Source organism: Pristiophorus japonicus, chromosome 2 (genome assembly GCF_044704955.1).
Source record: "Pristiophorus japonicus isolate sPriJap1 chromosome 2, sPriJap1.hap1, whole genome shotgun sequence".
NCBI classification, from domain to species: Eukaryota; Metazoa; Chordata; class Chondrichthyes; family Pristiophoridae; genus Pristiophorus; species Pristiophorus japonicus.
The window spans coordinates 282,179,607-282,203,756 of record NC_091978.1 but is presented as its reverse complement, the minus strand read 5'-3'; the positions used below and the strand labels follow the sequence as shown (position 1 = coordinate 282,203,756).

The window sequence follows — 24,150 nt, the reverse complement described above, 5'->3', positions numbered from 1 at the left end:
GTTGTGAATCTGTGGAATTCTCTGCCCAAGGAAGCAGCTGAGGCTGGCTCATTGAATGTTTTCAAGTCAAAGATAGATAGATTTTTAAGCAATAAGGGAATTAAGGGTTACGGGGAGAGGGCGGGTAAATGGAGCTGAGTCCACGACCAGATCAGCCATGATCTTACTGAATGGCGGAGCAGGCTCGAGGGGCTAGATGGCCTACTCCTGTTCCTAATTCTTATGTTCTTATGTTCTTATAAGCAAGGACGGCTGGATCTAGGAGGTGGTGTAAACTGAAGGAGAGAGAGAGAGAGAGAGAGAGAGAGAGCAGGGAGAGAGAGAGAGCAGGGAGAGAGAGAGAGAGAGAGATAGAGAGAAGGGAGAGAGAGAGAGAGAGAGAGAGAGAGAGCAGGGAGATGGAGAGAGGGGGAGAGAGCAGGGAGAGAGCAGGGAGAGAGGGGGAGAGAGCAGGGAGAGAGCGGGAGAGAGAGGGAGAGAGCGGGAGAGAGCGGGAGAGAGGGAGAGAGAGAGAGGGAGAGAGAGAGAGGGAGAGAGAGGGAGAGAGAGGGAGAGAGCGGGAGAGAGCGGGAGAGAGCGGGAGAGAGCGGGAGAGAGCGGGAGAGAGCGGGAGAGCAGAGGGAGAGAGCGGGAGAGCAGAGGGAGAGAGAGAGCAGAGGGAGAGAGAGAGCAGAGGGAAAGAGAGAGCAGAGGGAGAGAGAGAGCAGAGGGAGAGAGAGAGCAGAGGGAGGGAGAGAGCAGAGGGAGGGAGAGAGCAGAGGGAAAGAGAGAGCAGAGGGAGAGAGAGTGAACGAGCAGAGGGAGAGAGAGCGAGCGCGCGTAGGGAGAGAGAGCGAGCGCGCGTAGGGAGAGAGAGAGCGAGAGAGAGAGAGGGGGGTCGGGCAGGGAGAGAGAGGTTGCAGAGGGAGGGAGGGAGAGAGAGGTTGAAGAGGGGAGGGAGGGAGGGAGGGAGGGAGGGAGGGAGGGAGGGAGGGAGGGAGGTGTGGTGGAGGGAGAGAAGTCATATGGGGGGGGCGGGTAGGTGGAAAAGAGAGAGAGAGGTTGCGGCGGGAGGAGAGAGAGAGAGAGAGAGAGAGAGAGAGAGAGAGAGAGAGAGAGAGAGCGGTCGCGAGGAGGGGGAAGAGATCGCAGGGGGGAGGGGATAAACAGACCGCGGTGGGGGGGGGGGGGGGAAGAGATTGCGGGGTGCAGGGGGGGGGGGGGAAGAGAGAAGCGGGGCGGGTGCAGAACAAGTGGGGGGGGGGGAGGGGGAAGAGATTGCGGGGGTATGGGGGGGGGGGGGAGAGATCAGCGGATTGGGGGGAGGGTGCAGAACGAGTGGGGGGGTGGGGAGATCTGCTGGATCTGGCAGCCCCTGCCTTCCTCCTTCCTTCAGCTGCCGGGCTTCCTGAGCCCTGGGACATCTGGCCCATAGTTGTTACATTTTAATAGCTGCCAAATTCTGAGGATTAGAGCTTCATTAGCATATTAAATTCACTGATCACTTGTGCACAGCGGGTTACTTGTCCGACCCTAACTCGCCAGTTAAACTGGAAGTAGGCCTGTGCACAGCAGGTTGGGGTTGGCTTTACCAATGTAACCCCCCTCTCCATTGTCCCTCTCCTGCCCGTCTGGGGCAATTGTACCGCTCTTTCTGTTGCCCTGGCTGGGATCAGCAAACTCAGCACAGATCAGAGATCAAGCATGAAACGTTTCTGATCTGTAGAGCTCAGCTACATACTGGATTAAATTAGCTCAGCAATCAGAATCCATCATCATTACTCTAAGACAACCATAGAACTTCCATTATACAGAAGGGTTTGGACTAACTATAGATTCAGTCACAGTTGACTTCAGAGTTTCATGGACAAATATACCATACAATATGATTGGCTTGTTAAAATTAGCAACGTGTGATTATTGGTGAGATATTGAAAATACTCCACAGGTAACTTGGCCTCATAACCCACTCCCAACGTGTAGGGGTTATGTAGGTTAGGTCACATATGTAACATCTTCCAGTTCTGATGAAAGGTCATCGACCTATAACGTTAACTCTACATTTTTCTCTCCACAGAAGGTGCCTGATAGATGTTAATTATTTGCTTCACATGCTGGCAGACCCCAGCACTATGGGGTATTCACTGAAACATTTTTAATGAAGTATTGATTCCTTTTGTTGGAGGGAATATAGTTACACATTTATAATTATACAGGTGCAGCATCTAAAATCCAGAACCCTCGGGACTGAGGACATTGCGGATTCCGGGCTTTCCATTTGTTTTCCGATGTCACAAATCCGGAAGCACCTGAGCCCACATTCAGGTATTTCTGGATTTCGGAACAACAGAAAGGGTGGGGGGGGGGGGGATTCCCGCCCAAGAGATGTTCGGGCTGTCTGGCCCCACTGAGGAGGTTGTTGTCAGGCAGGCCCCCGCCGAGGATGTTGTCGGGCGGGGCGGCCCCACCAAGAATGTCGTCTCCGGCGGACCCCGCCTAGGATGTTGTAGGGCAGGCGGGCCCCCACCGAGGTCGTTGGGTGGGCCGGCGAGGAGGCTCCAAGGTAAGGGCGGTGGGGCGAGGCGAGCGGCGGCAAGGCCCCGAGGTCGGCGGGTCCGGATTCCCGAACATTTTACGGATTCCGGACGACCCTGCCACCGATCGGTTCGGATTCCAGAACTCCAGATTCTCGACACTGCACCTGTACCTTATGGTAAGTGACTATCAGTTTAGACTTTTCATAGTCGAACACACCAGTGTTTCTCAACGTATGAGACATAAACAGACAGGTTAAAGTTTCAAGCTGGGCTCTTCGTCAGAACTCAAGGGTCCTGCCCGAATAGTGACCTATTTGTTTTCACCATGTATCCTGACCTCCTGTGCATTTCCTGTATTTTCTATTTTGTTTCAGATTTCCAACATTTGCAGTTTTTCTTTTTGCTTTTGATTTGCACCAGTATGTTCTTTGTAGGCTGCCAAGGTAAACAGCAGTGCCTAATTCCCATGGAGTGTGCAGGTTCATTTTTAGGGAGGCCCAAAGCAATTTGTTTCATTTTGTACCATAAGCTTCTTTACAACTTCAAATACTTACAAAGGTTGGCTAGCAGCTGGTCCCGGCAAGTCACAATGTTCCTGAAAAATTGAAAATAAATAATAAGTGAATAACGAGAGGTGAATAACCAGACATGTTCAGTAATTAAACACGTCTGCACTCCAAGGATGTCTGAATTTGACCTTATGGCTATTGCCAATGGTTCTCTGGTCAAGACAAAAAGAAAGCGGGGAGACTGGGCCTTGCTTTCCATGTTGGGGGGGGGGGGGAAATGGAAGCGCAAGGGAGGTGCGGCCATTGGCATATATTGTAGAAGTAGGGTGTGAATAGGGAATTCTAATCCAATTTTTCAATCATAGCCAAACACCATTCAAGCACGGGGAGAAGGAAGACCTATTCTAAGGGATCAAATGCCTTCTCTGCATCTAAGGAGAGTGCAACATCAGGGATCTAGTGCTATTGCAAAGATGGAACATGTTACATAGCCACCTGGTTTTGTTCCTTGATTAACTGCCAGATAAAACTAGTTTAGTCTGAGTGAACTGGTTTGGGAATTACTGGACTGCATTTTCAACTTCACCGCCTGGGCAGTAACCTAGTGGGTGAATTTAAAATGATCCCCAGTGTGTCCAGTTTGGACTTGGCTGGTATTTTATGATCAGTATTGAGCAGGGGTATTGGTCTGTTTGCTGCACAACAACAACTTGAATTTATATTGCATCTTTAACATGGTAAAATATCTCAAGGTGCTTCACAGTGGCGTAACCAAACAAATTAAAAACTTTGCCTCTCTTGTTCATTGGTGTGATTGTTGCTTCTGAGAGAGTGAGCCTGGGAGGGTACAAATGTCTTGCATTTGATAGATGGTGGAAGTAAGAATTCATTGAATTCAGCAGCAAACCTTCAGGCTTTGCCGGACTGCAGCCAATTGAGGAGTCCGGCAACTCAGCATTCTTAAGTAACAGTTGAGGGATATGGAGATTTCCCAAATAATCATAAATTCCTGCTGGGATGCTTAGGATTTCCGAGGTACACAGTGAAGTATAAAATTCTGCAAAATTCTTGCTGATTTAATTCAGGTCACAGGTGAGATCGCTATTCACTTCTATGAAGGAAAAGTTTAGCTCTGCACTTGCTGCTGACGGGTGTATACGAGAAGCTTTCCAGCTGATCACTTTGTTCATAATATTTTACTCTGGTGAACTATTGGTTTTTCTGCACCCACGGACAACAGATTATCTAATGCCCCTCTAGCCGAAATTGAGTCCTTACGGAGCTATCTTATCTTTGTCTCTTGATCCCTAAATTCATTATTTTGTGCTCAAGATTGTTTTACCTCCGGAGCAGTTTGTGCTTTTTGGCAGTGTTGTAGATGACTCGTAAGGACTGATTTAGCGGTCTTCCACAGGAAGCACTGGCAACAAACACATCAGCTGCTTCATTCTCCACATACTGAACAAGCTGTGCAAGTTAGGAACTCTGGGTCACAAAGAATAACAAGGTTGAGGCCCCAGTGCTGGAGGTAGGAGACGAGGGAGCGTGGACAGCCTTGTTTCATAGTTTTTGAGTGGAGGCTGGAAATTTGTCATTTTCAGCTCTTTATGGGACAGGTTTTGTTCTCAATAATCTTGCCAGCTCTTTCTGGCAGTGTAGCTACAGGCAATTTGACACAAAAAGGATTAATGTACAGAATTCAGCCATCTGAGGTGAATGAAATGCATAAGTAATTAGATGCAAGAACTCAAATGCTTAAAAGGGAAAAGCTGACATGAACCCAAACAGTATAAAGCTGCAGACAGGGCTAAAATTACAGGCACACAGTAAATTAGAGAAAATAGCCCAAGAACTCTATGTATCTCGTGCGTGTGTGTGTGTGTGTATGTGTATGTGTGTGTGGGGGGTGGGGGAGAGCATGGGATGCTGAGATACACAATTCATAGGCTTATGAATTCTACATTTTTCTGACTCTGGCATCTTGTGTTTCCTACCCACCCCCCACCTTTCCTTCATCCTTTCAGTGGCAATCGTGCCTTCAGCCATCTAGGCCCCACGCTACAAAGTGCTCGCACAAACCCATCCACCTCTCCACACCCCTTCTCCTCCATTACGATTCTCCTTAAAATCCACCTCAATGACCAAGTTGTTGATCACTGCTCCTCATATCTCCTTCTTTGGCTTTCATCTGATTACACTAAGGCAACATTTTTCTACATTGAAGATGCTATATAAATGCAAGTTGTTGTTATAATATAGGGTTCTCTGGAGAAAATCTCTCAGTATACCTGCACTAATCCTGGTGATGCTGAAAGTACGGTAAGTGGAACGAAATAAGGTGAACTTGCACATTACACTGATACAATCCAAGTGATCACTCACATTTCCACTATAGAAAGCTTCTTTATATGAAAAATAACTTGGATTTATATAATGCTTTATCACGTGTCTCAGGAATGTCCTAATGTGCTTCACATAAAATAGATTACTATTGAAGTTCAGTGACTTATATGGATAATCATTTTGCACACAGCAAGGTCTGACAAACAGAAATAACCACAGGTTGGACATCCCTTATCCGGCAGCACCACTTGTCCGGCATGATTCTGGTGGCCGGGGGCGCATACGCAGAATGTGGCCAACCGCCACCCTGACTTTGGGGCCCGCCAACACTCAGCCTGCTGGGGCCGTCGACACGCGACCCGGTGACACCCTCTGGGACTCGCTGACACTCGGTCCACTGGGGGCCCGCTGACACTTGGCCCGGTGACACCTGCTGGGGCCCGCCGACACTCGGCCCGCAGGGGGCCCGGTGACGCTCGGCCCGCTGACGGCACCGACTTCCTCCCCCCCATCCCCCTCGGGCTGCTGACCTCCCTTTATCCGGCAAAATCCCTTATTCGGCACAGGCCAGGTCCTGAGGGTGTTGGATAAGGTAGGTTCAACCTGTAGTTAATTTGCTTTTTGGTGGTGTTGGTTGAGGAACAAATGTTTGCCAGGACACCGGGAGAATTCCCTGATCTTCCAACATTATATTTGGAGCTTTAGCATCCATGATATTGCAACTTAACATTTCATTTAAAGGAATGCACCTCTAATAATGCAGTACTTGCTCAGTATCAATCGAGATTATGTCTTGGAGACTTAAACCCACAATCTTCTGACTCGAGAGTGAGCGTGCTACCAACTGATTGCAAAAACATGGTGTATAAACAGAGCCAATATCTTGCCCAGAACCATCCCCAAACAGATCACCTGGCATGATGAGCTTCACAATTGCACTTTAACCAACTGACTTTGGGTTTGACCTCTTTTTAAAAAAAATTGTTTAAAATATTGATAACATTTTTCCAAGTTGCAATAGTTGTTTTTAAATAAAAATGTTCTTGTAGGTTTTGTGTAGACTACGAAGTAGATTCCTCCCCTTCTCCAGATAATATTACCTGAAACTATTCAATATGCTCAGAGTATGCTACAGTTGCCAGTCCTTCCTAACCCCTTATTGATATGTCCTGCAGGTTACATCATTCCACTCCTTCAGATAAACAGGATGACATTCATCTATGATCCACTCCTTCACATGATATCCCCCTCCCTCTGTTTTCCCACTTCCAACAACAGCACTGAATTTAATTGACACTTGAGAATTTAATTGGTCACCTTCTGCAGTGGAAAGAAATGGTTACCTCCCTCCCTCTCTCTCTGGCCCAGGGTCTTTCTACTGTTACTTCCTAGTCCTCTCTATGGAGCCTCTTCCTGCAGCGGCTTCTAAACAAGGTTGGGTAGGGCTATGCAAAAGCTGGAGCCAAACCCCGTGTTGCAAAACAAACACCACCTGCTACCACCCACAAACAACAAGAAAGGTGTCAGGAAAGCAAACTGAAAATCAAAATTCGCTTAAAGAATGTTAATATTTCATGTTCAAATCAAATTTGGAGAGGGAAGATGATGTTTGGAAAGTTTTTGCCAGTATAGACACATTTTTGGACAGTCGATCATTGAGTACTTGGGTGAATAATGTCCTGCGGTGACCGAAACCGGAGAGACTTAAAGAAAAGCTCCTTTATTACTGGTTATAATTTTCAACCGGCAACCGCCGTCAATTTAAAAACAAAGTACTGTGCTGGTGAAAAAAAAAATTGCTTTCATAATGCATTTATCCTATGACTCCACAGGATCTTCCTCTTGTCTTTGAGAAACAGCAGAATATCATAAAAACATGACTTCGTTTTAAGAAGCAAGAAACATACGGCTGGATTAGCTTCAGTTAGTGGCCAGGGGGGGGGGGGGGCGTTAATGTGAGCGTTAGAACTTAGCGACCAGGCGTGCAGCTTTTAGCGCCCCGCTGGAAAATTCATTAGAGGCTCACCAGGGGCGCAAACCCTTAGCACCTGGCTGCTGATCACTCCGATCATGATATATTCCTGGTGCAATGCCCACACTTGTGCCCCAGTTGGTAAATTCGGTGCGTGCGCCTCATTGAGCGCTCGCCAATAACAACGTCTGGAAAAACTGTCGGTACAGGCTTGCAGAGTCATTACCTGATGGCTACTTATTGGGATGAGGAAGCGCTTCCCTCAAAGGTCAGTCAGTGCAACGTTTGCACAGAGCACGGTATGTGAGCCTCCGAGTTTACAGCAGCAGACAGACAAAACAGTACAAGTTGAAAACAAGTGATTTTGAAAACTTTAACGGTGCATTATGATGCCATGCCTTTAAGACTCAGCTTTTCCAGTGATCTGATTCGGAGTTCTGCGCATGCGCAATGGGTCTGCAAAATGTAACGACCAAACTTTCATTATTGCTCCCCCAGCTCTGGTGTGCAATGGCTGATTTATCACCCCCGTCAGCTCTTCAACCATTTCTGATGAATTTCTGGGCGGAAGACACAAACTTTTTCAAGGTGTGAAAAGTACTGCTCTGCCTGGATTAACGCCGCTACAGAGACGCGGCCGAATTTCTCCCCCAAAATGCTGTAAAACAAACAGGTCAGTCAACATCTGTGGATAGAACAGACAAGTTAATGTTTCAGGTAAGGACCCTACAAAACATTTGAAAAAGGGTCTGCACCCGAAACATTAACTCATCTCTTCTGTCCACAGATGTCGTGTGGTTCCAGCATTTTATTATTTTGTTTCAGATTTCCAAGCATCTGTAGCATTTTGCTTTTTACCTTGTTTTAAGCCTTAGCTACCAAACAAATTTATTGAACAAAATAGGTGGCTGTATGTATGATCCAGGAATGGCTTGAACGGTGTTGCCAATTAAATGAACTGAGCTGCATTACATGATCTTGTCAGATTGCTGATACATCGTAGCTATAAAGGTGACAGTCTTGGGACTCAAGTTTCACAGCCTGAGTTGCTCCTGTTTTTTTTGGAGCAACTGGTTTAGAATGGAGTATCTTAGAAATTGCAATTCTTGGCATTTCGTTTGCTCCGGTTCTAGTCAGTTAGAACAGTTTCATTTTGAAACAGATTTTTTTTTTCCAAAAGTGGGCGTGTCCGGCCACTTATGCCTGTTTTGAAAGTTTAGGCAGTGAAAACTTACTCCAAACTAACTTAGAATGGAGTAAGTGTAGATTTTTGTACGCTCAGAAAAACCTTGCCTACACTTTACAAATCAGGCATAGGTTACAAATCAGGCGTAGGGAACAAGCCGGGGGTGAGGGGGGTGAGGGGGGTGGGGGGGAAGTAATTAAATTCTACAAGCATTCAACAGTCTTACTTATACAAATAAAGAGCCATCCTGACTAAAAAATTATAAACAAAGCAAAGACAAAATATTGAAAATTCCAACCAGTGAGAAGCAGCAGCAGCCTTTGAGCTGCGGTGCTTCAGGCAGGCTTTCCATGTAGGAGACAGGGGCGGGGTCAGTGACTCGACGGCAGCCCAACAACAACGGCAGCAAGCAGCCTTTGAGCTGCGGTGCTTCAGGCAGGCCTTCCTTCCATGTAGGAGACAGGGGCGGCGTCAGTGGCTCGACGGCAGCCAAAGAAACAGCAAACAGCCTTCGAGCTGCAAGGGAAGCTGAGGCCATTCGGCCACTGGATAGGGGCGGCGGCAGTGGCCGACAGCAGCCGAAGACCCAGCAAGCAGCCTTCGAGCTGCGAGGGTAACTGAGGCCATTCGGCCAGGGAGAGGGAGAGGCAGCCAGATTGAAACTTAAATTTGCAGATTGGGTGCTGCATTGTCAACACCACGGATTATGCAATGGTTCGCCAGAAATTCACTGCATAGGAGAGAATTGATTAGATCTCACCGCACCAGGAACGTCATAGAAACATAGAAAATAGGTGCAGGAGTAGGCCATTCGGCCCTTCGAGCCTGCACCGCCACTCAATAAGATCATGGCTGATCATTCCCTCAGTACCCCTTTCCTGCTTTCTCGCCATACCCCTTGATCCCCTTAGCCGTAAAGGCCATATCTAACTCCCTCTTGAATATATCCAATGAACTGGCATCAACAACTCTCTGCGGCAGGGAATTCCACAGGTTAACAACTCAGTGAAGAGGTTTCTCCTCATCTCAGTTGTAAATGGCCTACCCCTTATCCTAAGATTATGTCTCCTGGTTCTGGACTTCCCCAACATTGGGAACATTCATAGCCTGTAGGCTGATGGGCAGGAGATCTTACCCACATCGGCAATATCGAACCAGGCGCTCGTACCTGGACATGAGCGAGGCTGATTGTGTCAAAAGGCTGTGTTTCCGCAGAGAAGTTGTCGCTGAGATCTGTGATATGCTGAGAGCAGATTTGCAGCCCAGAAGCAGAACGTCAACTGCCTTGACTGTTGAAGTGAAGGTAACAGCTGCACTTGCCTTCTATGCCTCGGGATCGTTTCAGGCTACAACTGGAGATGTGTGTGCCATCTCTCAATGTGCAGTACATGCCTGCATTTACCAGGTCACGGCTACACTGTATGCGGGGAGGAATGACTTCATCAATTTCCCAATGACCACACAAGCGATCCATGAGAGGGCTGTGGACTTCTTCAGGACTGCTGGCTTCCCAAAGGTACAGGGCTGCGTTGATTGTACCCACATAGCCTTGTGAACACCTGTGGAGGATTCCGAGCAGTACAGGAATAGGAAAAGTTTCCACTCTATCAATGTGAAGCTCATGTGTGGCGACAAGCAGCACATCATGTCAGTCGATGCGAGATACCCTGGCAGCACCCACGATGCGTTCATCCTACGCGACAGCGTTATATCTGACATGTTTGAGCAGCAGCCAGAAGGGCAGAGCTTGCTACTGGGAGACAAAGGGTACGGCCTGACCACCTGGCTCATGACGCCCCTACGCGTGACACGGACAGAAGCTGACCGTCAATACAACATGGCGCACATTGCGACGCGCGGCATCATTGAGAGGACCACTGACATATTGAAACAGCGTTTCCGATGCCTGGACCATTCCGGAGGCCACTTGCAATACTCTCCTCAGATTGTCGGTCACTTCACTGTTGTGTGCTGCATGCTCCATAACTTAGCCATCATGAGGCAGCAGGAGCTGGTAGTGAAACCAGAAGACCCACGTGAGGGTCCAGTGCATGATGATAATATTATGGAAGAGCAGGATGTGGATGATGATGACGATCAGGAAAGCATGCAAGTGACTGATGCCGGAGCACGAGGTCGGAGGAGGGCCGTCCATGTGCTCCTTTAATGATTGCTCGAGTCCTGCAGCTCATCCGTGAACGCTTCAAATACTGATGCCTGAGGGTTCTGCGACCACTGTTGCGCATGGACATGTTTATTCTTTGCAGTTGTTCCTACGTTGTGTTGTGTTAATGGAAGATGAATCAGTTTTAATGAAAAAATAATTTATTGAAAAGTTAACGTCACTGTAATAAAATATTTGTTGTATCAAACTTTACTTTTTAATATGACTCTTGAAGATCACTTAAAAACTTTTATCACTTATAAACTTGGAAAGTTACAAAACTTAAAAAACAATTTCAATGTGAAAAATGTTACACTTTTAGGATCACTTAGACTTCAAGATCACTTTTTAGGTGCAAAATTAATTAAGATCTGGTGTGTCCACGCCGACAAAGAGCTATCCAGCCTAATCCCATTTTCCAGCTCTTGGTCCGTAGCCTTGTAGGTTATGGCGCTTCAGATGCACATCCAAGTACTTTTTAAAAAGTGGTAAGGGTTTCTGCCTCTACCATCCTTTCAGGCAGTGAGTTCCAGACCCTCAGCACCAACTGGGTGAAAAATGTTCCCCTCAAATCCCCTCTTAAACCTTCTACCAATTACTTTAAATCTATCTCCCCTGGTTGTTCACCCCTCTGCTAAGGAAAATAGGTATTTCCTATCCACTCTATCTAGGGTCCCTCATAATTTTATACACCTCAATAAGGTCTCCCCTCAGCCTCTTCTATTCCAAATCTTTCCTCATAGCTAAAATTCTCCAGTCCAGGCAACATCCTCGTAAATCTCCTCTGTACCCTCTCTAGTGTAATCACATTTCTCCTGTAATGTGGTGACCAGAACTGAATGCAGTAATCTAGCTGTGGCCTAACTAGTGTTTTATACAATTCAAGCATAACCTCCCTGCTCTTGTATTCTATGCCTCGGCTAATAAAGGCAAGTATTCCGTATGTCGATTTAATCACCTTATCTACCTGGCCTGCTACCTTCAGGGTTCTGTGGACATGCATTCCAAGGTCCCTTTCTTCCTCAACACTTCTTAGTGGCCTCCTATTTAATATGTTTTTCCTTGCCTTATGTTAGCCCTCCCCAAATGCATTACCTCACACTTCTGCGATATGAATTCCATTTACCACTGTTCTGCCCACCTGACCAGTTCATTGATATCTTCCTGCAGTCGACAGTTTTCTTCTTCATCATCAATCACACAGCTAATTTTTGTATCATCTGCAAATTTCTTAATCATACCCCCGACATTCAAGTCTAAATCATTGATATATACCACAAAAAGCAAGGGACCTAGTACTGAACCCTGGGGAAACCCACTGTAAACAGCCTTCCAGTCACAAGAACACCCATCAACCATTACCCTTTGCTTCCTGCCTCTGAGCCAATTTTGGATCCAACTTGCCACTTTGTCTTGGATCCCATGGGTTTTTACCTTCATGACCAGTCTGCCATGTGGGACTTTATCAAAAGCCTTGCTAAAATCCATATACACTACATCAAACACACTACCCTCATTGAATTTTTTGAGGAGGGTCAATCAAGCTAGTCAGATATGACCTTCCCTTAACTTTCTATACTCCTCTAGGGTTTCTGCAGTATTGAGGCCTCGGTATCTGTCATAAGCTTCCCTCTTTTTCTTTATCCTACCCTGTATGTCCCTTGACATCCAGGGGGCTCTAGATGGCTTAGGACTAATGGAAGATGGAAGATGAGGATCATTCCACATCCTTCCCCGTTACAAACGGTGTCAAAGAAGAATGTGTCCTTGAACCACCATTTTTAGTGTTTTATTTGCTACCATGCTTCTCACGGCTTTCAGTAATCTTGAAATCGGAGTCAAGATCAGATTCAGGACTGATGGGCAGCTCTTTAACCGTAGAAGACTACAAGCTAAAACAAAGGCATTGGAAGAAATTGTTTGCGAACTATTTGCTGATGACTGTGCTCTCGAGACCCACTCCCAAGATGATATGCAAACAATCATGAACCACTTTTCAATAGCTTGCCTACGATTTGGCATGACTATCGGCCTTAAAAGACAGTGGTACTCTTCTGACCTGCCCTGGGCAAGGATTACAATCCACTATCAGTGATCACATGCTTCAGGCTATGGACAGATTCATCTACCTGGGTAGTACCCTGTCTAGAGAAATCCATATCAATACAGAAGATACTGTAGATTCACTAAAACCAGCTTAGCTTTTGATAAACTCCATGAATGCCTCTGGGACAAGAGAGGCCTGTAGACCAAGCTCAAAGTATACAGGGTTTTCTGATGACTGCGTTATGCCTTGAAATTTGGACAACATAGGCACATTACATTTAAGAAACTGAACTACTTTCACTTAAGCTGCCTGAGATGACTAATGAAGATCAGATGCAAGACAAGATCCCCGATACCAAAGTTCGTAAAAAAGCTGGCATACCAAGCACAGATATTCTTATCACAAAGGCACAGCTATGATAGTCAGGTCATATGGTGCGAATATCTGATGAATTAATTCAAAGAAGATCTTTTATGGTGCAGTGACAACTGGGAAGTGTTATGTACTCTGCAAAAGGACATAGACAGGCGAAGTGAGTGGGCAAAAATTTGGCAGATGGAGTATAATGTTGGAAAGTGTGAGGTCATGCACTTTGGTAGAAAAAAATCAAAGAGCAAGTTATTATTTAAGTGGAGAAAGATTGCAAAGTGCCGCAGTACAGCGGGACCTGGGGGTGCTTGTGCATGAAACACAAAAGGATAGTATGCAGGTACAGCAAGTGATCAGGAAGGCCAATGGTATCTTGGCCTTTATTGCAAAGGGGATGGAGTATAAAAGCAGGGAAGTCTTGCTACAGCTATATAAGGTATTGGTGAGGCCACACCTGGAATACTGCGTGCAGTTTTGGTTTCCATATTTACAAAAGGATATACTTTGCTTTAGAGGCAGTTCAGAGAAGGTTCACTAGGTTGATTCCAGGAATGAGGGGGTTGACTTATGAGGAAAGGTTGAGTAAGTTGGGCCTCTACTCATTGGAATTCAGAAGAATGAGAGGTGATCTTATCGAAACATATAAGATTATGAGGGGGCTTGACAAGGTGAATGCAGAGATGTTTCCACTGATGGGGGAGACTAGAACTAGAGGGCATGATCTTAGAATAAGGGGCCGCTCATTTAAAACAGAGATGAGAAATTTCTTCTCTCAGAGGATTGTAAATCTGTCGAATTCGCTGCCTCAGAGAGCTGTGGAAGCTGGGTCATTGAATAAATTTAAGACAGAAATGGACAGTTTCTTAAATGATAAGGGGATAAGGGGGTATGGGGAGCGGGTGGTGAAGTGGAGCTGAGTCCATGATCAGATCAGCCATGATCTTACTGAATGACAGGCTCGAGGGGCCTACTCCTGTTCCTATTTCTTATCTTCTTATGTATTATCACATGATTTGTTAAATGGTTTAGTATGAGCATGCTCAGTTCACTCTGGCCTAATAAACAAGCACATGGACCAGCAACTCATCGCGACTCTGTCCTTCATTAGTTCTACACACGTATATTACATTGTGCTGACGAGGATGGGATCCTAAAGCCATTTTTAGGTAACATGGAGTTGACAAGTTTTTGAACTTGTGACACCTAAACTGAATTTTTGCGATGTTTTACTGTTAATGCTTCGCCTATATGTGTACACTGCGACAGCGCCGTTGATTTGCACAGGTACACAGATAGTGTGGTGAGTCACTGTTCAACGGGATCGGGACAATCATGGCTGCACCTACAGGATTCATCGACAGCCTCAGCATGTATGGCCGAGCTCGCGAACCACAGTTCTTACGTTGAGCAGATGGAGATTTTTAAAAAATTATTTTTAAAAAGGAAAACAACATTATTGAGACAGACGGTGCATATGAGAATATTCAAGCTCAAAATAAAATAATTTATGAATGGAAAAAAGCATTTTTTCTAATGGAGATCAGGCCAGATGTCTACGGAACATTCACAAACCTACTCGCGCCAGGATGCGTCGTTTGAAGACGTTGTCGAGGAACCCGAGGACCATTTTGACCCAAAGCCGTTAGAAATAGCAGAGAGCTATAAGTTTGGTACCAGAAACCAAAAACCAAAAACGAAGTGAAATCATCAGTGAGTACATTGTAGTTCTTAAGAACTTGTCTTTGCATTGTAACTTCGGCACATTTTTGGATTGTGCATTGTGAGATAAGTTTGTGTGTGGACTGGTGGATGAACGCACACAGTCCAAGTTACTGAACACTCCGAACCGAACGTTTGACATAGCATGCAAGGTTGCCTCATCTAAGGAGATGACATCTAAGAGTGCTAGGGAGCTCCGTCCAACTCAAGTGACCAGTGCAGCTGAGGTCTACAGTCACAAAGCCACTGCCTAACCTAAAGCTGAGAGACTGGGTCAAAAGCATGTTGGTGAGAGCAGTTCAGTGAATTGTTATCGCTGCAATAGAAATCACTCGCCACAGTCCAGCCAATACAGAAATGCGAAGTGTTTTCACTGCCAGAAGCAAGGCAATATTTCAACAACTTGCAGAGCGAGATCTAAAGCAGGAAGTAAGAACCATTCTAGTGACAATGCAAAGCAGCGACAATAAAAAAAAAGGGAGTAGTTCACAATACTGAAGTGAACACACCTGATGTTGAACTAGGCATCTACAGTATCTATGCCACTAGCGGCAGCACTATCACTCATGAGAAAGACTTCTGTACAAAACTTTTGATCAACGAGCAATATATTGACATGTGCATTGACACGGCGGTAGACTGCTCTATCACGAATAAGGACTCGAGAGTAAATTTAATCAAATACCACTTATAAAGAGTACAGTAGAGTTAAAAACCAACTCTGGAGAAATCCTAGATAGGTTAAGTGAGTGGGCAAAAATTTGGCAAATGGAGTATAATGTGGGAAAATGTGAGGTTATCCAGTTTCGTAGGAAGAATAAAAAAGCAAAATATGATTTAAATGGAGAGACTACAGAGGGATCTGGGTGTCCTCGCACATGAAACACAAAAAGTTAGCATGCAGGTACAGCAAGTAACTAGGAAGGAAAATGGAATGTTGGCCTTTATTTAAGGGGGTGGGGGGGTTCAGTATAAAAGTAGGGAAGCCCTGCTACAACTGTACTGGGGCGTTGGTGAGACCACACCTAGAGTACTGTATACAGTTTTGGTCTCCTTATTTAAGAAGGTATATAATTGCATTGGAGGCAGTTCAGAGAAGGTTGACTAGGTTGATTCCTGAGATGAAGGGGTTGACTTACGAAGAAAGGTTGAGCTGGTTGGGCCTATACTCATTGGAGTTTAGAAGAATGAAAGGTGATCTTACTGAAACATAAGATACTGAGGGGATCGACAAGGCAGATGCAGAGAGGATGTTTCCCCTCGTGGGGGAATCTAGAACTAGAGGGCATAGTTTCAGAATAAGGGGTCGCCCATTTAAGACGGAAATGAGGAGGAATTTCTTCTTTGAGGGTCGTGAATCTTTGGAATTCTCGACCCCAGAGAGCTGTGGAGGCTGTGTCATTGAATAAATTCAAGGCTGAGGGTTATGAGGAACAGGCAGGAAAGTAGAGTTGAGGCCAAGATCCTCACCTCCTGCTGCTCGCCATGATCTTAATGAATGGCGGAGCAGGTTCGAGGGGCCTTATGGACTACTCGTGGTCCTACTCAAGTTCTTAGACAGTGGACAAATGGAATGTACAGTCGAACATAATGGCCAGTCATTAAAGCTGCCTATTATTGTAGCGAGCTAATTGTCATAGGCAAGGACTGGTTGAAAAAGTTAAAACTAGATTGGTTACTACCTACATCGCAAGATTTGTATGCAGCACTCTATGGCTCAAATGTTTTCTCCAAGCTTGACCTGTTGCATGCTTACACTCAGCTGAATATTGACAAAGAGAGTCAACAGTATTTCACCATCAACACACACAAGGGACTGTACTCATACACCAAGCTGCCATGTGGTGTAATGTCCTCCCCCAAAATCTTCCAGGCTACGATGGATAAGATTTTGCAAGGAGTTCCAAGTTGCTTATGGAATCATGATGATATACGGAGGTAAGGGGTCGGTGGGGCGGGTTTGCCGCGCACTCCTTCCGCTGTCTGCGCATGACCTCTTCATGCTCTTTGCGCTGAGACTCGAAGAGCTCAACGCCCTCCCGGATGCACTTTCTCCACCTCGGGCGGTCTTTGGCCAGGGTCTCCCAGGTGTCAGTGGTGATGTCGCACTTTACCAGGGAGGCTTTGAGGGTGTCCTTGTAATGCTTCCGCTGCCCACCTTTGGCTCGTTTACCATGAAGGAGCTTTGCATAAAGCAGTTGCTTAGGGAGTCTCGCATCTGGCATGTGAACTATGTGGCCTGCCCAGTGAAGTTGATCTGGGGATGTTAGCCTAGACGAGGACACTGATGTTGGTGCGCCTGTCCTCCCAGGGGATTTGCAGGATCTTGGAGACATCGTTGGTGATATATCTCCAGCGACTTGAGTTGCCTTCTATACATCGTTCATGCCAGGAGGGTGGGTATTACTACAGCCCTGTAGGCCATAAGCTTGGTGGTAGATTTGAGGGCCTGGTCTTCAAACACTCTTTTCCTCAGATGGCCGAAGGCTGCACTGGCGCACTGGAGGCGATGTTGAATCCCCGCATCAATGTCTGCCTTTGTTGATAAGAGGCTCCCGAGATATGGGAAATGGTCCATGTTGTCGAGGGCCGCGCCGTGAATCTTGATGATTGGAGGGCAGTGCTGTGCGGCGGGGACAGGCTGGTGGAGGACCTTTGTCTTACGGATGTTAAGCGCAAGGCTCATGCCTTCATATGCCTCAGTGAATACATTGACTATATCCTGGAGTTCAGCCTCAGAATGTGCGCAGACGCAGGCATCGTCCGCGTACTGCAGCTCAACGACAGAGGTTGAGGTGATCTTGGACCTGGCCTGGAGGTGGCGTAGGTTAAACAGCTTCCCACTGATTCTGTAGGTTAGTTCCACTCCAGCGGGGAGCTTGTTGATTGTGAGGTGGAGCATGGCGGCGAGGAAGATTGAGAAGAGGGTTGAAGCGATGACGCAGCCACGTTTGACCCCGGTCCGGATGTGAATTGGGTTTGTAATTGATCCGGTGGTAAGGATCACAGCCTGCATGTCGTTGTGAAGCAGGCGAAGGATGTTGACAAACATTTGGGGGCATCTGAAACGGAGGAGGATGCTCCATAGACCCTCACGGTTGACAGTGTCAAAGACCTTTGTAAGATCGAAAAAGGCCATGTATATGGGCTGACGTTGCTCCCTGCATTTTTCCTGCAGCTGTCACGCTGCAAAGATCATGTCTGTTGTGATGTATTTGCAGCCATACTCTGTACCATGCATTGTACCATGTAATTACATGTAATAGCCAACAGATTGGGAAAGCCCGGGAGGCACACATTACTGCACCTCATGCTGCCTCCCTATATAAAGCAGGCTCTCCTGGAGTTTGCATTAAACCTAAAGGTCACAAGGTGATCAGCTCCAGCATGGACCACGTATGATTTATTACAGTGATAAGCATACATATCAACTGGCGACAAGAATAGGGTACTAACACGCAGCTATGGCCACCATTGACTACATCGAACGATATTGTATTGGGGAAAACTGGGATGACTTCATTGACCGGCTGGATCAATGCTTTGTCGCGAAAGACTTCGAGGGAGCCGCGAATGCCAGCAAACGCAGGGCTGTCCTCCTCAGTGTCTGCGGATCACGGACATACGCACTGATCAAGGACCTACTGGCCCCGACGAAACCCGCTGAGAAAAATTACGAAAAACTGTGCGAGCTAGTTCGGAATCACCTAAGCCGAAACGCAGTGCGCTCATGGCGAGGTACCGTTTCTACATCCAACGGCGTGGAGTAGGCCAAGACGTGGCAGCGTTCATCGCTGAGCTCAGGCGTCTTGTTGGGCCATGCAAATTCGGGACAGTTCTTGAAGACATGTTAAGAGACTTCTTTGTTTTGGGAATCGGGTCCGAAGGGATTTTCTGCAAATTGCTAGCGGAGGAAGACTTGGACCTAGCCAAAGCCACCCTAATTGCTCAGACATACAGAGAGGAAGAAACAAAGCTACTCTACTCATAACTTCGGAATTACCCGGGGTCAAAGACCGTGAATAAGCTAAATTCGTCGGCAGACACGAGAAGTGCCCCCAGCTGGGCTAATGCGACCTCTGCTCGACCCGAGATACGACTCACTCACCACAACAATGGACTAATGCGAAGAGATCAATACCTGTGAATGCAAGTCCATCAGCAAGCTGTTGGCGCTGTGGAGGGGCTCATCGAGCAAACCAGTGCAGGTTCAAACAATATGTCTGCAAAAATTGCTCAATGATGGAGCACCTCCAACAAATGTTTAAACGTGCTACAACTCGATACATAGCGGAGGATGGGAGGTCAAGCGTAGATCCTGAGGATCGCGCAGAGATGACCGAGGAGGAAGAGGTACATGGGGTGCACGTGCATGAAGTGCACACCTTTACTAACAAGAGTCCCCCGATTATGATGAATGTTAAACTGAACGGCATACCGGTACCGATGGAACTGAAGACGGGTGCGAGCCAATCAATCATGAGCCAGAAGGCCTTCGAGAAGTTATGGGCAAACAAGGCACACAGGCCCAAGCTGAGCCCGATCGACGCGAAGCTGCGCACCCACACTAAAGAGATTATCCCGGTCCTCGGAAGTGCAATGGTTCAGGTGCTGTATGATGGTTCTGTGCATAAATTGCCACTATGAATTGTTCCCGGTAATGGGCCCATGCTGCTTGGTAGAAGCTGGCTACGGAATTTTAACAGGAAATGGGGCAATGTCGATGGAGAAAGCCACGTGCGCGCAGGTCTTAGATAAGTTTGTGTCATTGTTCCAGCCTACTTTGGTAAATTTCTGACTGGGCTGAGCACTTTACTTGAACTGCTCCGTAAGGGTGATGACTGGGTCTGGAGTAAAAATCAAGAAACTGCCTTCGAGAAGGCCAGAAACTTATTGTGCTCAAACAAACTACTGGCACTGTATGATCCCTGTGGACATCTTGTTTTAGCATGCGATGCGTCATCCTACGGGATCAGGTGTGTGCTTCAGCAAGCGAATGTGTCGGGTAAGCTCCAACCTGTAGCGTATGCGTCCCGCAGCCTTTCCAAGGCCAAAAGGGGGTACTGCATGGTCGAAAAGGAGGCCCTAGCTTGTGTGTACGTGGTAAAAAAGATGCGTCATTACCTATTTGGCCGGCGGTTCAAATTAGAAGCCGACCACAAGCCGCTCACATCGTTATTCTCTGAGAGCAAAGGTATTAATACGAATGCCTCAGCTCGCATTCAGAGGTGGGCATTAACGCTGTCCGCTTATGGCTACACGATCCGTCACAGACCAGGCACCGATAACTACGCAGATGCACTCAGCCGGCTCCCGCTCGCCACCACCGAGGGTGATGCGGAGCAGCCCGCGGAACTGGTCATGGCCATGGAAGCCTTTGAGGGCCAGGGTCACCTGTCACAGTGCGTCAGATAAGAATCTGGACCAGCCAAGACCCACTGCTGTCCCAGGTGAAAAACTGCATATTAAGTGGGAACTGAGCAACCACGTATGGAGAGATACATGCCGATTTTAAGCAGTTTCACCGGCGCAAGGATGAGCTATCTGTCCAGGCCGACTGCATTTTGTGGGGAAATCGCGTCGTCCTGCCCAAGAAGGGCAGAGATTTATTTGTCAAGGATCTCCATAGCACACACCCCGCCATCGTAATGATGAAAGCCATTGTGAGACCGCACATGTGGTGGCCCGGCATTGATGCAGACTTAGAGTCGTGCGTACGCCGGTGCAACACGTGCGAGCAACTCAGCAATGCACCCAGGGAGGCCCCCGAGCCTGTGGTCCTGGCCCTCCAAACCCTGGTCCTGTATCCACGTAGACTACGCGGATCCCTTTCTGGGATAAATGTTCCTAGTTGTAATTGATGCTTACTCGAAATGGATCGAATGTGTTATAATGTAGTCCAGCACATCCACCGCCACAATAGAGAGCCTTCGGACTATGCTCGCCATCCATGGCCTGCCCAACGTCCTTGTTAGTGACAATGGACCATGCTTTATGAGTTCCGAATTTCGCGAATTTATGTACTATAACGGCATTAAGCATGTCAGATCGGCCCCGTTCAAACCAGCCTCCAATGGCCAAGCTGAACGGGCAGTACAGATCATAAAGCAGGGCATGCAGCGAGTGACGGAAGGCCCCTTGCAGACCCATCCGTCTCGCGTGCTGCTTGCATATCAGACAAGGCCCCACTCACTCTCACGTACAGGGATTCTGCCCGCCGCACTCCTCATGAAGAGAATCCTCAAAATAAGGTTGTCCCTCGTGCATCCGGTTTTAAGTGAGATTGTCGAAAACTGGCGTCTTAAGCAATGTACATATCATGACCACAACTCTAACGTGTTGTATCAATGTCGATGACCCTGTTTTCGTGCTGAACTTTGGTACGGGCCCAAGTGGTTCGCAGGCACTGTCGTAGCTAAAGAGGGGAGTAGGGTATTCGTGGTAAGACTCACTAATGGCCAAACCTGCAAGCAGCACATCAATTAAACCAAATTGAGGTTCACGGATGATCCAGAACCGCTGGATGACTACAGTGACATCAACTTCCAACCACAAGTAACAGAACCAGCGGTTCACCAAATGACAGAACCCGTCGCACCAGAGCCGCAGCACCGCAAGGCAGCGACACTCCGATCAGGCCGCCCACACCCAGCGTCCAACTCAGACGCTCAACCAGTGAGCGCAGACCCCCGGTCAGGCTTGACCTGTAAACTGCATCTAAGACTTGGCGGGGGGGGGGAAGAGCGGGGAGGTGTTGTAATGTATTTGCAGCTATACTCTGTACCATGCATTGTACCACGTAATTACATGCAATAGCCAACACGGGGAAAGCCTGGGAGGCACACATTACTGCACCTCGGGCTGCCTCCCTATATAAAGCAGGCTCCCCCTGCAGTACTCACTTTTGGAGTTTACATTAAACCCAAAGGTCACAAGGTGATCAGCTCCAGCATGGGCCACGTGTGATTTATTACAGTGATAAGCATACATATCATCCGTTGTGCCCTGTTGGGAACGAAATCCACACTGTGATTCCGGGAGGAGCTCCTCGGCCACAGGGAGAAGATGGTTGAGGAGAACTCTAGCGACAGCCTTCTCAGGTTGATGCTGTCATCAATGGTCCGAAGCCACAAAATGTATCTGAGTTAAGATCTTTCCTTGGAATGGTCCCGTACTACACACGTTTCTTACCCGAGTTATCAACCAAGTTAGTTCCATTGCACGAGCTCCTCAAGAAGGATATCCAGTGGATGTGGACAAAAGCACAACAGACAGCTTATAAAAGTCTCTCTAGCAATGCTCTACTTGTGCACTACGACACAGAGCGTGAGCTTAAGTTAGGATGTGATGCTTCCCGCTATGGTGTGGGAGCGGTCATAAGCTATGTAATGGATGATGGCCAAGAGAAACCATTCGTGTTCGCATCACGAACCCTCACAGAGCGAAAGAAATTGCACGCAAATTGAAAAGGAAGCACCTCACCATAGTGTTTGGAATCAAGAAATTCCAACAGTTCCTAATCGAAAGAAAGTTTGCCCTGATAACCAATCACAAACCGATCCCGGCAATATTGGGGCCCAAATCTGCCATCCCTGCAATGGTCGCATCAAGAATGCAATGCTGGGCAGTGTTGTTATCACAATATGACCATACAATTGAATATCGCACTTCAAAGCAAAACGCAATTGCAGATGTCTTGGCCAGGTTGCCAAATGAGAACTCATGTGTTGGGAGTGAAGGTGAGATTTTCACACTGGGTGTAGTTGACAAAGACTTTTCCGTGAGTGCAACTGAGATTGCAGATAAGACTCAAACGAGTGTACCTTGAATGGATGGACTGATCAGTATTTGGACACAGTTGAAACCATTCCATAAGCGACATACTGAATTGTCCCGTGAGCAAGGTGGCATCAAGTGGGGAAACAGAGTGGTGGCACCGACTACTTTGACAGATAGAATTCTGGCCGAACTTCATACTGAACATTCAGGGATTGTCAGTATGTTATCAATTGCAAAAAGCTTTGTTTACTGACCTGGATTGGACAGTGATGTTGAAATCAGCAAATGCAGCGTTTGCCAAAATTGCAGAAACAAACCACCCAAAACTCCTCTACATCCCTGGTCATGGCCAAGTAGACCTTTTCAGAGAGTACATGTAGACTTCTGTGAGAAAGCAAATGATTATTTCCTGGTACTTGTAAATAGTCACTTAAAGTGGCTTGAAGTGAAACACAAGGGTTCAAATACTACAACTGAACATACCAAAGATGAGTTGAGTTATATCTTCGCATGTCATGGCTTTACCTGAGGAGTTTGTTGCTGGCAATAGCCCTCAATTCCGTTCTGCTCTATTCCAAGAATTCATGAAATGGAACGTATCAAACACACTCACATTCTACTTCCAGCTTCAAATGGAGCAGCCAAAAGGTCAGTCAGAATAATGAAAGAAGCTCTCAAAAAGCAAGTGCTGCCGGGTTGTTTGGGAATCTGCATGAAGCAATATTTGGCAAATTTCTTGAAGCACAGAACTACTCCGCACACTACAACTGAATATACCCCAGCAGAATTCTTGATGAAGAAGTGATTGAGAACATGATTGAGTCTTGTTCAAACTAATTTGGCCTCAAGAGTTGAACAGATACAGTTAAGGTCAGAAATGTTATTATGACAGCAATCAGAAAGAACGTAGTTTAAAAAAATACAAGTGTGTTCGTGTTCTGAGTCCACCTGGTAAGTCAAGTTCATACAAGTTGGATGCAGGAACCATAGTAGAGGTTGGTAGAACCAAGAGATATTTGGTTGAAATTGGTGGCAACATCTGAAGTGTTCATGTAGATCAAATGATCTCTGCTAGAGTGAACCGAGACGTGATCTTGAACCACATGATCATGAACACATACATGAGTTTGACTCAGTTCAGACTTCAGTAATTGAAGTACCAGGTTCAAACAAGTTAGAGATAGAAAAATAATCATCTTTGAGTTCGGAACCAAAACAAAACCCGGAAATTGATTCAACACAAAAACCTTCTTTAAAGGAGATCAGCAACGCCCTGCAAACCTGTTATTAAACTGGATTTGTAGTTCATTTTAAAAAAAAGCCAGGAGTTTTTGTTGTAGTACACCTAATGCTGGGAAAGGTAGGACCATAGTTTTTTTTGTATTTGAGAGGGGAATACATACATTTTTTCAAGGGGGAAAGCAGTATAATTTATCACATGGTTTGTTACATGGTTTAGTATGAGCTTGCTCAGTTTGCTCTGGCCTAATAAAGCAAGCACATGTACCAGCAACTTATCATTCCTGTGTCCTTCATTTGTTCGACC

General features: G+C 46.7%; 1 protein-coding gene across 8 annotated transcripts in view; it reads right to left on the bottom strand.

Moving 5' to 3' along the window:
- sh3d19 (SH3 domain containing 19) overlaps positions 1-24,150 on the bottom strand; it is a 213,543-nt gene that overhangs the window by 33,967 nt on the left and 155,426 nt on the right. For all 8 annotated transcript variants that reach the window (XM_070871449.1, XM_070871453.1, XM_070871455.1 and 5 more), the window contains one exon: positions 3,071-3,111. In XM_070871449.1, coding sequence (XP_070727550.1) covers positions 3,071-3,111 — 41 coding nt within the window. The remainder of the gene's footprint in view (positions 1-3,070; positions 3,112-24,150) is intronic.